This window comes from Apis cerana, linkage group LG12 (genome assembly GCF_029169275.1).
Source record: "Apis cerana isolate GH-2021 linkage group LG12, AcerK_1.0, whole genome shotgun sequence".
Classification (NCBI taxonomy): Eukaryota; Metazoa; Arthropoda; class Insecta; order Hymenoptera; family Apidae; genus Apis; species Apis cerana.
The window spans coordinates 1,846,131-1,864,203 of record NC_083863.1 but is presented as its reverse complement, the minus strand read 5'-3'; the positions used below and the strand labels follow the sequence as shown (position 1 = coordinate 1,864,203).

Genomic DNA, 18,073 nt, shown 5'->3' with positions numbered 1-18,073 from the left:
GGCGGCGTTCGCGCCGACACTGCGCTGACAGATAGAAAATTCAGAATCAATTGCTTCGGTAAACGTGACCCGTGTGCTCTTTCGCTGCGTTTTCGTTTGTTGATGTAGCCATCATCGAGAGAAAAACGCGTTTCAGGTCTGACATGTTAAATTTCTTCTTTTTTTTCTATTTTGTTTTTCTTTCCTGGATAATCGATTGCTTATTTTGATAAATAATATTGTTTAAAATTATTGCTATTGATAAAAATTTTTGTGATAGTATTTATATCAAATTATTGAGTTTAATAATATAGATTTGATTGAAATATAAATGTTTATACAAATATTTAATTTTTGGAGAAATTGGTTATGTTACTGAGTTTTTATTTTATTAAGCGATTTTTAATAATTTTGTCTATTTCAATTATTTTTATAGTACATGATAAAATTAGCGCGACAAACTAATAAAAAGAAATATAAATTGTTATAATAAACAATTGAATTTACACATATTATTTAAAAATATTAGTATGATAACAAATATCTAATATGATATTCATTTCGTTAAAAATATCAATTATTAAATAATTATTGTAAAAATGTTTTATTATTGTAATTATTAGTAAAAACGATAAAAATCTCAATATCCATTGTTCGATCGATATATCCAGGAAAGGGATAATTTTAATAACTACGAAATTTATTCTATTATAAACATCCCAATTCCCGTTATTTGATTCATTATATTTAGAAAAAGAAACGATTTAAATAATTACTATTCATTACTCAGAATCACAATTTTCCAGTGCATTTACTTTTCTATCATAACATAACCTATAAATTCTCACTTTCATCAAAATGACGATTCATGGCGTCTGCCGATCGACCGGCCGAACGGGTCGAATTGGAGATCTTATTAATCAGCTAGAAACTAATCGACAGACATTTTAAAAATATCGTGTTACATCCACAATCGCTGCCTATCCGCGTTTGACCGAATCCAACGACAGGCCATGACGAAGAATCCATCGTGCGACCCGTGAGTAAGCGTTCATGCTAAAGCAGGCTCGATCAATTGAAAAGAAACCTCGTGAAACACGTGTATTTTGAATAAATCTTAACCACGTTTAATCTTAAACGCATTTCATTCAGGTCCTTTCCACGTGGGTGTAAATGTTCCCACAATGATCGTATTTGACTCGAACCAGGAATATATAGCTCGATCATACTGATTATCATACGTAAACACATCGAAATCATAGGCAAATAAAGAGAAAACGAAACAACACGGTGATGAATCCCATAGAAAGAACAAAAAGAAATTTCGTCCTTTTTTGGTGTATCTGGTGATTTTTATTTGTGTGGATCGTCGTTGAATAACCTCGTGAAATATACAGTATATATTCGTTACAAATTCATAAGAATAACTATTATGGATACGAAATTCTAACCTTGATTTATTTTTGGATCGTGGATCTAAAGGATAGTGTCTAGTTTTGTAGATTGAAATTGAACACGAAAGAGAACACTAGAATTTCAATGATATTAATGGCAAACGAATGGTGAAAAAACCACGCTAAACTTTAAATAATAAAGCATGTCACTGTTAATGATTAAACATGCCTACAGAGCGCACCACCAACTTGGCATAAAAAGATGACTATATGGCTTTCTCTTTTCTTTTAGTTTCGCTTCTCGCCTCTAGGAGTTTATTTTATATACCATCCTTTAGATTCATAATTTTTTGCGATAATGTCAATCGTAAAAAAATGATATCTAATGAATAACAAAGAGGGATTAAAAGTTCAAGCATTTAAAGAAATTTACGACATATAGCGTGAAATTACTTTATTGGATTTAAGTACATTTAGATTTCTTTCTAGTGGTGGGGATAATTTTCGAGCATGTAACGAATAAATACTGTATTCACGATCTGTGTCGACGGAACGCGCGATAAGTAATTTTTGAAATTATTTTACGTTATTCTTATTCTTGACTTTCATTGTTTTCGGTTTGAAATAAATAAATAATTCCTTTAAATAAAGAGGGATTCTCGTAACGAAGATCAAGTTTTGATATTTATTGAATGATTTAAGCTCGATTTGAATAGTTAGAACTCGAAGCTTTGAAACTGGTCAAACGGTTGAAGTAGAGTCGTTAAACTTCAAGCTCGATAAACTGGTTTCGATCGACCACTTGACGCTTCGTGACGACGATTTGCATAATACTCGCGGTAATGGCGATCTTGCTATGGCACAAAGGGGAAAACAGTTCAACTGTGAAAATTATCATACCGATCATGAGTTTGAGACCACACCTTGTTCTACAGATAAAATTTATGATAGTTGAGAGACAGGTTGTTTTCGTTTGTTCAGAAATAGATTAATTTACTTTTACCGTTATAGAATGACATTTTGTGAAAGTATATGATAAGTTAAATATATTGCTTTTATCTACTTTATTTTTTTTATGTAGCTACTTTAATTTGTGTATCTTTTTTTAATGTATTTTTTTCAAAATATATAATATAATTATCGTATCATTTTATTAATTTTTAATTATTAAATATGTATAAATGAATTAATTAATAATTTTTTTGTAAAATTTTATAGTATGAAAAATATTCTTATCTAAAGTTGAATATTTTTATTGAATAACTTTTCGAATGAAAAATTATGAATGAATTGATTAATATGAATATACTTTTTTGTAAAATTTAAATGTATTAAATAGAAAATAAATATAATAAAAAATCTCTTGATATTTATTAATAAAAATATAAATTTTAGAAGTTATAATAAATCGTATTTTTCACATTTTCTGTTTCAGGAAATATTTACAATATATCTGACTACAAATAGCTTTTTTGTATTTTTTTTTTTTACTTGTTTATTTTTTTTCATAAAATTTAAAAAGAAAAAAATATTTTTTACAGTTTTTCACAGAAAAATAATTTTTTTATCTAGATATTTTTCTATATTAATTGAAAATTGAATAGGAAATTAAAATTTTAGAAAAACGTACAATTTTAATGAATATTTTTAAGATCTTTCATTAGCTAAATTAAGTTTTAATTTAATAAAAATTTACATTCATCATAAGAAATGATCATAAAAGAAAGAAAATAAATTTTTAGCTATTTTAGAAACAAATTTTTGTGAAAATTTAATTGCAATTGCAATAAATCTAGTTTAATATTTTAATAGATAAAAAAAATGTTCTCCCATTACAAAATTTCAAAGTTTAATAATTTATTTGCAAACAACCTGATTCATACTAATGATACGGATGTCTTTGCAATTCATATTTTTATAAATTCAAATAAAGAGATAAAATTTTAATAAATGTTTTGCTCTAAATATTTTATATATTTAGATTCATTTTGTCTATTTTAAATTTTCTATATATTTAAAAAAATGATATTTAAAAAAACTCACAATTACTAACTTCTTGATTATTTAATAAAATTTTTTAACTAATAATTGAAAGATTAATTATTATTATTTTCATTCTATAATAATCTAAATAAGAATGAAAAATGAAATTTCATTTTTTATTCAAATTTTCTATAAATGCATGGATATCCAAAGTATATCAAGAATATAAACTAAACCAATTAAAAATTTAAAATCACATATTGGAAGAACATCATTCCATTAGAATTATTAAAATTCCAAGAATTTAAAAAATAGAGGATTGAAATTCCATTTCCTTAAAATTTTTTTTTTTTGAAAATTAGAAAACATGAGAAGAAAAAAAAATGATTTCAAATTTTCCGCCAAGTAAAAAGGTGTGAATCCTCAAACGCATCATCGATCAATAATAAAAAACATAATTCTATATTTTTCACTATTTATACTATTTAAAAAGAAAAAAAAATTGAAATTCGATAAAAATATCCAAATAGCAACAAGTGAATTTCGTAATTTTTTTTACCTATAATATACACGAGTATATAATCGTTGAATATATAATGATTATTTATCGCGCGCACCGTACGGACGTGTATCACCTCATGTCGGCATGCAACGAGAAAAATAAAATTCTCTCTGTGCACCGTGAAGGACGGCAAGCGGTTTAACAAAGGCGACATCAACCCACTATCAATCGCAAGCACAAGAAAAAAAGGGGGGAGAGAGAGAGAGAAAGAGAGAGAGAGAGTCAAGAGAGTGAGAGAGACACACACCGAGACCATGGAATAGGACGTAATAAGAGAATAAACGTAAGAGAAGCATCGGTGAAAGATATTTGTCAAGAGAAAAAAAAAACGGAACGGAGAAAACAAATGAAACGAACGAAGAACAAGAAAATAAATAATCCATAGACGGCCGATACACGTAACAGACACGTGCGGATCACATAGAAAGCAAAAGCACATAACCGGCGCGATACTTCGACGAGCAACGATCTCTTAAATTTTTTATCGCCGATTCTTAAAGTATAGATATTTATTCGAGGGCAAGGTGTTTTCTACAAACAAGTATAGTCGTATTTGTATGATGAATACTGATCGTGTGTGTAGTTATTATATAGTGAAATTAAGTGTACATTTATATTATTTATATTGATAATGAAAATTGGCGAATAAAGAGTAAATATAGAATATATACAAAAGTATATATTGTGGCTTTTACTGTTGAATATGTCCCTTTTTATTCATTTAATTGTCAATTTTTATTATCAATGTAGATTTATAGTGAATTTTATGAGTAACTTTGCAAACTCGATAAGATTTTTTTTAAAGTAATTGCCATTTGTCTTATTGAGTTATTTGTTGAACTTATTTATTTATAAGCAATTTAATTTTATATTAGATAAAGCGACAGAAATGTCTCATTCTATTGTCTCATTTTACTTCATCTAACAAACTTAAATTGCTCATCACTTAATAAATAAGTCTTAATCAATGTTTTTTTTTTTATATCAACTTTTGTTTTGTTTTTAGCTTCTAATATTAAAAAAGATGTTTCACAAAAATATTCATCTTGTATATGATCAGTATTCCATTGACGATACTTGTATTGATGTGTGAAAAAAAATTAAGAATGTGAATACATTTAAAAATAAAATTCTCGAGAATTGCTTTTGCAAATATTTTTCTCAAGTGAATACATATATTGACAGTAACTGTCCAATAAATAATTTTCATTCTCAACACAATGTCCACGTGTTAAAAAATATTCTCCAGTGTAACTCTTGAGAGTTTCATTCTCAAATGTATTTGCATCCTAAGAATACTCGGTGAGAATAAAACTCTCGAGAATATTTTAATGAGCATATGCATCGAGAGTTCAATGACAATCACACTCGATGCAATACATATACTAATGAAAAATTACTATCGTAAATAAGTCTTTTATACTTAAATATATACTTAAAAATTTTCAAGAATTGCTCTAAAGAGTTATCTACTTATTATTCGTTAGTGGACACTGCGTTGAGAGTGAAAGTTACGTTCTTAACACGATATACACTCGTGAAATAAAAAAAATATTCTCGAAAGTGATTCATGAGAATATACTCTCAAATGGATTCACATACTTATATTTGTAAATAGATTTTTCGATCGATTGATAAAAAAAAATTTTTGAAATAAAAGATTTTGATAGATAAGAAAAGTGGAAATTAGAGAGACGGTTTCTCGTGAAGTCACGCGATTGGGAGAAACACAGTGGCGTGAAGTGCAGCTTCGAGTTCCTTTTACTAATTTTTCGACATTTTTCAATTGTGTTCGATATTCTTTCATCTATTCCAGAACAAAAAAATAGCACGTATTATTTACTTTTTAAAAGAACGAGATCTAATCTTATTTTTCAATTTTTGTAATTTATTCTACGAGATTCAGGTTTAATAAAAAGTTTGGTGATAAATTATAAAAAAATATGAATTTAAAAATTTTTAGAACGAGTTTGAAACCATTGAAACTATTTTCAAGAATTATTAGAATTAATCGAGTAATTTTATTTTTTGACGATTTTTCAATAATTTTTTCAAAATTTTTTGTTTTTTAATTTTTGATAATAAAAAAAATTTACAATGATTCGTATTAATATTTGGATATCTTATCGTTCTACACGCATATATATATTGATATGTATTTAATTGTGTTTTAATATATTGAAACTTGTTAATAGAAACATAATTCCATTTATTTAATGCACATAATCTTTCGTGTAATAAACGATATAATAAATAATGGCGAAAAAATAAATTAACGTCGCAAAAATATTAAAACAATGAACAAGTTACGATTTTATTTCTACGATTTTATATGTATATATGTTCATGACATAACATTGTACACTAGCAATAAAATCAACTGAATACAATAACTCATTATGGCGAGTAAACCATTATGTTTGAATAGTTTCGTGATATTAAATTTCGCCATTGTTTAATTTATTGTTTATCGCGCAAGAAATTATATTTACCAAATAAAGAAAATTTATATTTCTATTAAAAATATTAATTAACATTATATAAAAAACAATCGATCCAATAACAAATAAATAAATGTAAAAATGTAAAATAAATAAATATATTCGTGATAATATTGAAGAATCAATTTTAAAAGTCAAAACAGACATAAAAATGTCAGTCGAGACTTATTTATTTAAGTTATAAATAATTTAAGTTTGCATTAGATAATGTGGAACGAAAATAAAGGTGCGACGAAGATAGAGCGATCTAACTCTCTTTCCTTCTCTGATGCGAACTTTTAATTGTTTACAACTTAATAAATAAGGCTCAAACACGACGTTTCTGAAATTAATTTTTGTATTAGTTTCGATTCTCTAAAATAGTATCTCGATAATTTTTGAATAATAATTTCAATTATAATGAATTTCAATTTCGAATAAAGAAATAATCATATTTTTGTTGGAAATTTAAAAAAAATTCGTGCATATCTGAATTTGTCCTTTTTATTATAGGGATAATGTATAATATTAATTAGAAATTCGTGAAAGAGCAAAAATTTTGATATGAGGTATACTAAATTCATGTTTATTTTAATAAAACGAATTTATTTTATATTTTCGATTTATTTTCGCTCGTAGAATCATCCCGTGCGCGGATATACCATCCTTATTTACTCAAGAACTTATATTTGATAAGTTTTCAAGTTTGATTCTCTTGAAAAATTTCACCTCAAACGATAAAATATTATTTTTCACTTTCAACGTATTTTTGCTTATCATCGTGTTTGTATCACTCGTTCTATAACAAATTATATTTATTAATTTGTAAAAATAATTCGTAAAAATGCAAAGAAAAATATTACGTACACTTGTGATTCTTAATTAATAAATTACAATTGCTTTGAACGAGATTATAGATTACCATAAAAATTATTTATAAACTTCGTTAAAATTAACGATTGAAAAATATTCACCCATTTCACAAATTCTTGTTACACTTTTTTTTAAACGAAATATTTTAATCGTATCTTTCCTTCTGTTCTGGAGTTCGATAAAGAGAAGAAGGTAAGCTTGAATTTTGTTTTGGAAGGAAAATTGATTCGAAGCTGCACACGGGAACAGAGTCGAGCAGAAAGCCAAGGTGTGTTCAGGGTGGCGATGCATGTGGATTGGAGTATGTGGACTTGTGGGCTTTTCCAGGATGGGGACCAGGTGGCCTATACAACAGTGGAGCATTCCGGTACACGTGGGCAAACATTCTACGGCATTTGGTGAAAATTGGATATCGAATGGTTGGATGGTAACCGAGCGAACCGCGTACTATTGACTGTTTCCGAGTTGGCTGTTTCTCGTCGTCCATGAAGCACTGTATGCTGTGAACCGTAGAGCTGGCTCGTATTTGAAAAAAAAAATCTCAAAACCGTTAAGTTTATCTAGTTTTTTTTTATAATAGTAAGAAACGTAATATAATAAGAATCCTTCTTTTGTTTAAAAAATTTCGAGATCATTAAATCAAAAACGTAATTTAAGTTTTTGTCGGCAATGGTATAAAATTCTTCCTTCATTTTAAAATTATTAAAAAAAAATCTGTTATGATAGCAATATAATAATAAACGATATATGTAATATATGATAAAAATTCTTTAGAAAATTAATTTTAAAAAAAGATAAAGAAAGAATTTGTGACTTATTGTAATTAAGATTGTTTTTGATCTTAATCAAACAGTGTGATAATAAGAAATATGATCTGATAAGAATTTCTTCTTTGTTAAGAAAATGAACTTTGATAGAACAATATTGAAATTTTATTTGTGTATAATTTGTTTTTTTTTTTTGAAAGTTTTAAATTTCTTATTTTATTAATCGTTTTAAGCATTTATACTAAGAAAATTGATTGAAATGATGCATATATATTATTTTGTTGATAAGATTGTTGAAATTTTAAAATAAATTTTATATGAAATCGATATTAAATAAAATCAAAATGAACGTAATTTTGACTCTATCGATGATATAAATTTATTTTTTTTAATGAAATATTCGATTGCATTGAAAGAATGAATCATTATCGTTAATGACTGTTTCCTTAAATTAATTGCAACTTTAATCATTTAAAAATAATTACGGTTTTCGAATTATTAAAAGAAATCTTGTATTGTTATCATTGAAATATCATTGTTTAAAAGCCTTTCCTTTTATGAGTTATATTTAATCGGTTTAACAACTTTTAATGTTTAAATTGTAAGAAATACCTAGATAATTCTTTTTTTTTCTATTTCAAATTATGATAAAATAATAAAAAGTTTCTTAAATAAATATGATACTTCATATTTTGTAAAATCTAAAACTGGGAGAAGGATTCAAATTTATAAGTCGAAAAATTTTGAAATTTTTTCTTTCGAAAAAAATTATAACAAAATTATTTATTGTCATATGTAAAAATATCTAAATAAAAAAAATTTTAGGAATTTTCTATTAGTATTTCATATGATGGAATTTAATCTAATTTTATAATTATTTTTAGAAATAAAAAAAAAATAAGAAAAATAATACATTTTTTATTGGAAATCCGCTCCTATCCTATCAAAAGATGAATAAAATTTATTTTGCCTTTCTTAATTAAAATATCTACCAATTTTTATTTATCAAAATAATATATTAAGTTCAATTCTCTTACGTTAGAAAATTCCAAGTGCTTATTAATAAATCCAAAATCAGATTCTTAGGATAAAAATTTTAGTTTTCATCCACGAATCGAAAAATGTTGAAAAATTTTAACTTGGAAGGAGATCCCACCAACCACCCTATCCACGGACTCCCACTTCTCTCACCACCGCCCATAAACGCGCCAGCTCCCTCTGTCGCATCCAATGCTTCACGAAACATTTCCACCAATTACCGCGGTCAACCGTTGTCGCGTATTTAATCCGAAAACAGGTCCAAGATAATAATACTCAGAAACATATATGATATATATATATAAAAAAAAAAATCTTCAAATATCTAGATATCTAAATCGACATTGAAGAAACCGATTAGGGAGCATCGGGGATACAGGTTATAAAAAGGATGTATATACAAACGTATATAATTCAAATAACGGGTCCGCTCGCGCTGCTCCGTACAACGTGTACGTGTAACAAAATATATATACGTGTGTACGTGTATACGCATCATAAAAATATCAATTCGAATGAATACGTGTGTGTACCGGTATTTATCTTTTTCTTTTTTTTTTTTTTGATCATCAGAAGGGTCTGGTGGTAGTATCTCTTGGCTTGGGGGTGGGGGGGTGGGTTCTGTTGTTCAGGGTAACGGGAGGAGGGGTGGATCACGAAAAACAAAAGACTTACGGCGTCTGCCACGAGGTGTGCGGGCGGGAGGGCTGCCTGCAAGTGTCCACTCTTCAGCAGGGGGTCGGCGAGGCCTGCCACGCTGGCGTGTAAGGGGCTCGGGTGGAGGGGATGATGGGGTGTTGTAAGGTGGGCCGTGGATAGGAGCGGATGCCCGTGAGAAGCGGCGAAGGCCGAGGATGAGGGGTGGGCCGCGAAGGGCGAAGTCGTCAAAGTTTGGGTGTTCAGCGAGGGCGGGGTGGGCCCGGCAGCGGGCGCGGGCAATGGCAATACTGTACTTACGTCCGAGTGGGCGGGCACCGCGTAATTACCCTGGATGGTGTAGGCTTGCCCACCAGCCAGGATCACTGGCCCACCAACTTGGGGTTTGGGGCGATAAGGGATCGTGGCACCTTTGGGAGGGGACTGAAACAGAAAACAAGACACGCACGAGTGCGAATACACCGATCCGGGCCCATTACTGAACTGAGGCTGAGGAGGGATCCTCGCGAGGGATTCCTCCCGAGTCTGGTGTTTTCGGGGTGGAGTTGGTTGAACGTAGACCGCGGATGTTTACACGTATTTGAACGCGAAATTTGAACGTGGGGGGGAGAACGTAAAGTATACAGGATATGTATCTGGTATAATTGGCGATATAATTGGAGAAAAGATGATTCTAGGTGCAAAAGTAAATTTAATAAAGCGAATAAAGTTTTTTCTCATTTGAAGAAATAATTTTCGATAATTTTGGATAATTTTTGTTTAGAATATAATAATATTTAAAGTGAAGATAAAATAAAGAATATAGAAGAAAAATAACAAAATAAACGATATAACGAATATATGATATAACATGATTTTCCAATTTTGATTTGTCGAAAATGTTATTCCATATTTTTTAGATTTATTTTTGCATTTAGAATTTTTGTTTTCTTTTTGTTATGTCACCAATTTCCAGACCAATTTTCTGTATAAAAGAACGAAATATATTTACTAGAGGTGTGCGATAATGCGAGATTATGAAATTCAAATAAATTAGGAAAATTCGAACAGTATTATACGATATATTTACACTTGCTTGGAATTTCGAATTCGATTCGTAAAACTTCGGATCAGTTCGAGAATAATCGGATACCGATCATATCCGAAGATTTCCGAATCGATCCGAAATGAAATTGCCATTCATCCTTATATCTCGAGTCAGTTTTTAAGATTGAAATTTTTTTCAAATTTTCCATCCTAAAATTTGAACTTTATAATAATCACAGGATTATTTTGCACACTTCTAATAATTTAAAAAAATGAAAAAAAAACTCTATTTAGCATAAATATCCGCTGTCTAATTATGATCTACGTGGAAACGTCACCCTGCTCGATGATTAAATAAATACTTGCCTGATTGTGTTTAATTAATATGATTACGTTACGTATTATGATAATGCTTACACTTTATGAGTCATTTAATTCTGTATAAAATTTTAATATAGTTCAAAGATTGTTATAGTATGAATTTTGAGCGTAAACCAGACAAGAATTCATGAATCATCCTACATTTGGTTGATATTTAACTGATGGGAAAATATTTGGAGCAGAGTATATCTATAGATAATTTAAATATTGTTTCAGATGCGAGTTGAAGAGAAGTATGCATGACATATTTTCTCATACATATTCATTATGATTGTGAACATCACATTTTTATTCTGATTTTTTAATTTATAATAATAATAATAATATTTTTTATTTATAATATTATTGTAATTCCCATCAATTAAATGTTTATAAAAGGATATAATATTTGAATAATTAATTTCATTTTATATCATATGTTAAAAATTACTATCATATATTAAAAATATAATAAAATTATATTAAAGTATTAATGCTCCTTTTATACTTTTACAATTTATATAAAAAAATTCAAAAAATTATTATTTAATTAAATATAACATTGACAAGCATATAGAATTTCTTATTCAAATATTATATATTCTTTTTATATAATCTTCGAAATTTTCATATTGTTCATAATATTTGAAGATAGAATATATTATAAGATTATCTTTTTGAAAAAAAAAAAGAAGTTTTGTGCTTATAATCTTCAAATAATATTAACAATAAATATGACTTATCAATAACTTAAATCTACCGAGAAAAATGAAATAAATAAATATTTTGAAATTTTAAAATCAATAAAAATTCTCATAAGGAGATTTACTTATATAATATAATTTTTTGTTATATTAACATACGAGACTATGAGTTTTTGCATATGATGTAAATAATTATATTTAATATTTATGATATTTGCTGAATAATTATTTTATCTAATAAAAAATTACATATTTATATATCTAAAAATAAAATAGTATTAGTTAAATATTATTAAATTTTTATTAATTTTATATTGCCATCTTTTTATGATATTTTATCGAACATAAGAATTAAATATGAAAACTCATAAAATCTATAATACTCATAAAATCTTAATTCGATAAAAGAGAAAGTCAAGTTAACTTGTTATTTCTGTGATCAACATTTTAAATCTACACTACCACTGAAGGAGTTTTACGAAATTTATAAATTTCTTCTTGATAAATTATTAATGAATACTATATGATTCTCATATATAAAATTTTTTTATTGTAATTGTATTATTTTATTCATTCTGTTAACATTTTAGATACAATATATTAAATTCATTTTTTATTTTTATTTAATTTTTATTATAGTATATTTTTTATCATAATATAATTATATAAAATTGAAATAGAATTTACATTCAATATAAATTATACATTTATTAATATATTTATATTGTATTGCTATTTATAAGGATAACATCAAGTTAACTTGTCTTATCAATAACAATCTATATAGTTCAGCAGGGTGACATCGCCAAGGGTCTATAAATTGTAGTAGAGTTCACGAATTTCTACCAATTAGGGTCAAGAAAGGATAATCTTTGCCATCTTAGTTACCTCACCATTTCCTGTTTTAGCTTAGAGAAAGCTGTTTATGCTTTTTCAATTTAAATTACAAACTAATTTACTTAAATTTATCTAATTTCTTCTTAGAAACTCTATACATTCCTGTTTATATTATTAAGATATTTATCATATTAAGTGCATTTATTAAACTGTCTTAAAAGTTCCATTTCTTTTTTTATTTCACGTTTCTTGTATTTTTTTTTTTTTTTTAGTTGTGATTTCAATTTTTTTTTATTTTTTATTGAATTAAACTTTCTAATATCAATGGAAAATAAACTAGAGATTGTGCATTTCTGAAATCATATGTTAAAATGCTATTATTAATTAGCTTTTTTCTGTAAATAATTCAATTAACATAATAATGTATTTATTTTTTTTTTATATTTTTGAAAAAATAAAGATGACTATTAATTTTTTAAATGGAATATTTTTGTATATCATACAAAAGCATATGATAAGATCATTTCATCCATGTGATAAATAGTGATTTTTTAAAATCTACAAGGAACATCACATATGTTTACAAATATTTTTCTTTTATTTCACTGAATCGATAATTTATTTTTTATTATTATTTATCATAGTGTTTACTTCTAGTTTTCTTATTTTACAAAATATTTTAATATTAATAATTATAAGTTTAATAATTTTTTCAAGCAATGCATAGCTATTTAATAAAAGAAAATGCAAATATATAAATGTAAATACAAAAATAAATATTCAGATGTAAAAGTTAAATATTAAAAAATAAATGCCATGAATGTAGTGAATGATAATAAAAATAAATCATCAGTCAAAAAGAAATACTTGTAAGCATATTTACAAAATATTCATTTTTGATTTTTTAGGATTTTGAAAAATCATAATAAATGAAATCATTTTAGCAACACTTTCATATAATATAAAAAAAAAATATATGACATTCCTTTTAAAAAATTAAAATTTACCTCATTTTTTTCAGAAATACTTCAAATACAAAAAAAGAGATAAATATACTATTATATTAATCGAAGAAGACTTCCAAATTTTAACTTTTCTATTTACGAAAAAAAAAAAAAAACATTTACACTTACTAATAATCCTTACACGAATATTTCCATCCTATTTTTATTGCCATTTCCCTTACTTTTAATATTTCCAAAATTGATCAAACAACACGAAACGAATTAACGATATTACATAAAACAATTGTCTACTATTAACTATTAACCCAATAAAAAATCTCGCAGTAACAAGAAAAACTTTCAAGACAAGCTCAATAAATCACTCGACGTTTCCTCGTTTCACAAAGATTCGAAACACGAAAATAACGAAGTTGAAGCAACGACCCTGACCGGCTCGAACTCGTGAACCCGGGAACACCTATTTACGCACCTCTAGCATAACACAGCAGATGTGATATATGCACTGCGTGATGGCCTCGCTGGTGCCCGATATGGTGACCGCACGCTCCGTCGAATTAGGCAGCATGTCGGAGGCGACCTGGATCGAGGCGCCGGTCACCTCGCGGATCTCCTTGATCTTGGACCCACCCTTGCCGATCAGGGAGCCGCACTGGGACGCGGGCACGATCAGCCTGAGGGTGATGGGCGGCCTGGGCACGCCACCGCTCCCCTGGATGTCGTGGAACTGGGAACACCATTCCTCGAACTTTTTGCAGATCAGAGTGAACGCTTTGAAGATCGAGTTCGTCGGCCCGGTCACCGTCACTATTCGTTCCGGGCACGAACCGTCGGAGATGTTGATCTTCGCGCCAGACTGTGGAGAAAATAAATAGGGATTTAGTAGTTTTCCATGGATTTATTCGACTATTTGTTATTTTAACATATTGTGCAGAGGTCGTAAGTTATTTAAAATGATGAAAGTTGTTGTACAGATTGTTTAATATTATAATTATAATCAGGAAGGATCGAGTAAGTGCTTAATACGAGATCGCATGATATTTTAGAAAGTTTGGTAAGTAAATTTAACATAATTAAATTATTACGTTTTCGAATAATTCTTCTTGTAAAATATAATCTTATTTTGTAATAATAAGTACATTGTGGAAATTTATGTATGAAAATGTATATTATGCAACATAAGAATAAAATAAATTTGATAATTGTGTTTATAAAAACTTAAATTTGCATAAAAATCAGTAATCTAGCAATAAGAATATGAGGTATACAATATGCAAAACGTAATAATGGACAATTCAAATTGACTTTTTGTTTTTTGAAACTTATAATAATTTGTTCGTAAACTTTTTTTATTAAGAAGAAAAATATTAAGTTGTATTGTGAATTAATGAAAAATAAAAATAATCGAAATAGATAAATATTATTGTTTATTTTCACAAAAATTCTACGAAAAGGACATTAATACTACAAATGATTAATAACGTGATTTCTTTAATATCAAAAATATCAAAAGAAATTGAAGAAAGAATACCTCTTTCATATTTATTCGAACATATTGATCAATTTGAATTTGATACGAAATCATAATATTTATTTGATATCCTCATAAGATATCAAATTTATATATCAGTAGATTAAGACTACATACTTGAATTGTAAATAAGTAATTTACTTTAATCGTGATAAATATTCTGTTGAAAACCTGATTTGTGAGATTTTCAAAAAGGAAAAAATATCAAGATTTTGATTCAATAGATCAATGTTAAAAAATGAAAAAGAATTGATATCGATAATCATCAATATTATTTATAATTGAATACTTTCACATCATTACAATATTGGATACGTATACTTATTTATTATTTTTATTTTTATGTATTTATGTGGATTTCTAAAACATTTGTAATCTCTCCTTTTTCGCTTAAATATTTAATAATTATTTATATATTTCTACGTATAATACGATAAAAATATAGTTTGTTAATTAGTGAAAGTCAAAGTGTTAAAAGATATATCTACTTAGAACATACTATTAGCGCCATATGACACGAACTAGTAGCATTTAAGATATCTGTTATTTTTATTTATCTATTTCTGAAATATTACGTTTCGTATATTTTTATAAAATATTATTATTAATTACCATTAATTAATTTAATTAATTATCATCGTAATATTAAATCAATATGATTAATATAAATAATTTATTTAGAGCAGTTTCTTTACATTAGCTAATCATATTTCGACATATCTAATTCTTTCCATACATCCGTTTATTACATCAAATTCGAATTACAAAGAAAAATAAATTCGTAGTGTCTGTAATTTCAAACCACTCTGTTCACTTTTTCCACTGAGCACATACGTTATTTATAATTTAGCCATACCAATACAACGTCATTATCCTGAATGATAACAATTGCCACGACCAGGTTTGTCATATTTTTCAATAATTGACAGAGAGGTTGATTCTCTTTCTCTTCTATCAACGTTCTTAGTTGATTACGAGGACAATGGATGTTGAATTAAATTACTGAATACTGTGTCATTGTTCGAAATGTATCACGCTACCTGTGAAGAAGCTGAATGAAACACGTGGATCTTTTCCAGAATGCGAACTGGAAATGATCGATTAAATTCTATTGTTCCGTTTAAACTCTAAATGTTATTCTATATATCTACGAAGAGAACGAAAGAATATTTTAAATTTGAAATAATTTTTAGAATATTTTAGATAATTTAAAACGATTTTAGTAGAATTTTAATTTCAAAAATAAGAATATTGTTTAAATATTCATGGAATATTGGTGATTGGGTCAAAAATTACTCATATATTGATAAAACAAAATAAATAAATCTTTTAAAAAATGTTTTTACATTGTTTAATTTTCAAAGCTTGGAGTACGAAGATAAAAATGAATCGAAAATGACCAATAAAAATATCAGTACAAATTTATTAATTAATTTTTATTTATTTTATCTAATTAGTTTTATTAATGAATTTTATTAATCAAAGTAATCCAATCATTTAAGTTTATTTATATATATTTTATTTTCGTAATTGTTTGTTTAAATGACTAATTTGATTACGTTAAAAGCAATTCAATTAGTAATTTCAAATTTTATCTAAAAATTTTCATTCAATTTTCGTAATCATTGTTAAATTGATCGAAGTCAAAAGTCGATAAGTCATTGGATCATGAAAATTAAACAATTATTTATCACTTAATATCTTCTTTACATTTTTGTTTTTCGATTTTTTTTTCTTTATTAAAATGAAACGATAAATAAATATTTTTTTATTTATCGTATAACAAAAGCTCTTTAAGCGAATATACAACAACTATGAATGTAGGTCGTTGGAAGCTATTTTAAAATCCCTTTGTTATACCACCCTAACGTTGTACCACCTGATCAATTCGTTCTGTTGGTTAGCAAATTAGACATGCTTGAATTACTTTTACTATTATACTTTGCTCGTAAAAAAAAAAAAAAAAAAAGTATTTATAAAATTGTGCAGGAATTTAAAAATGTACGATTAAAAGATTAACAAAGAAATTAAAAATTTTTAATATTTCAAATAATTAAAAATTATTTTTTATTTTAATTGAACATAAAGTAAATTTTACATTAAAAAGAAAAAATAAAGAAATTATTCAAAATATTTTAAAATATAAATTTTTATAAATTAAAATTACAATTTGAATATTTTTTTAAATTAATTATTATATATATATATATAATATAAACTTTAATTCACAAAAAAAAATAATATAATTTTAAATAAATTTTAATGGAGTATAATATCCATTATATATTTTTAATCGTATAATTTTAGAGATTCCTTTCTGGGACGGTAATAATGTACAATCGAATACCTTTATTGAATTTTTAAAAATTTTATGGCCAATAAACGATGTATATGATATCAATGAAGTGTGAAAACCGATCCTTAACACGTTTCATCACGGTATGTGTCACGCTCAATTGAACTTTGTGTACTGTATCTCGTACATTGCAAAATCAAGTTTCTTTTTTTACAAGAGATAGATACAAACATAAAAAAAAATTATTGAAAATTATTGATATGCAATAATTCAGAGATTAGAAAGATGGAACATGGTAAAAAAAATTTGAATAAAAGAGACATGTTTTAGAATATTTTTTGTAATACGAGAATATTTATATCGAATACTACACAATACTATATAATTTTTTGCTTTTGAAAATCAAAATGATGGCCTTAATGGCCGTCGAAATGATTCGATCTTATTTTCCGTGATCTTTTTGTTTTGAACCTATCTAAAAATTGTACAAATACTAAGAAATAAAACTAAAGAAAATTGTTATATTATCGAAAGTAATTGTTCGGATCACAAAAAATTCAATAAAATTCAATAAATAGAATTAAATTATTAAATGATATATTCCTCCATGTTTCACATAAAATT

The 18,073-nt window shown here is 26.6% G+C and overlaps 1 protein-coding gene across 18 annotated transcripts in view; it reads right to left on the bottom strand.

Annotated features, from left to right (window-relative positions):
• The window catches only part of LOC108002506 (poly(rC)-binding protein 3), a 441,044-nt gene that overhangs the window by 50,214 nt on the left and 372,757 nt on the right, over positions 1 to 18,073 (bottom strand). For 11 of the 18 annotated variants that reach the window (XR_009832245.1, XM_062083263.1, XM_062083262.1 and 8 more), the window contains 2 exons: positions 14,095 to 14,478; positions 9,752 to 10,156 (listed from right to left, as the gene is read on the bottom strand). Coding sequence is in view for 17 of the 18 variants with exons in the window: in XM_062083263.1 (XP_061939247.1) it covers positions 9,752 to 10,156; positions 14,095 to 14,478 (789 nt within the window). In the remaining variant the exon portion in view is untranslated. The remainder of the gene's footprint in view (positions 1 to 9,751; positions 10,157 to 14,094; positions 14,479 to 18,073) is intronic. The other 7 variants (XM_062083270.1, XM_062083267.1, XM_028669098.2 and 4 more) reach the window with 1 other exon arrangement.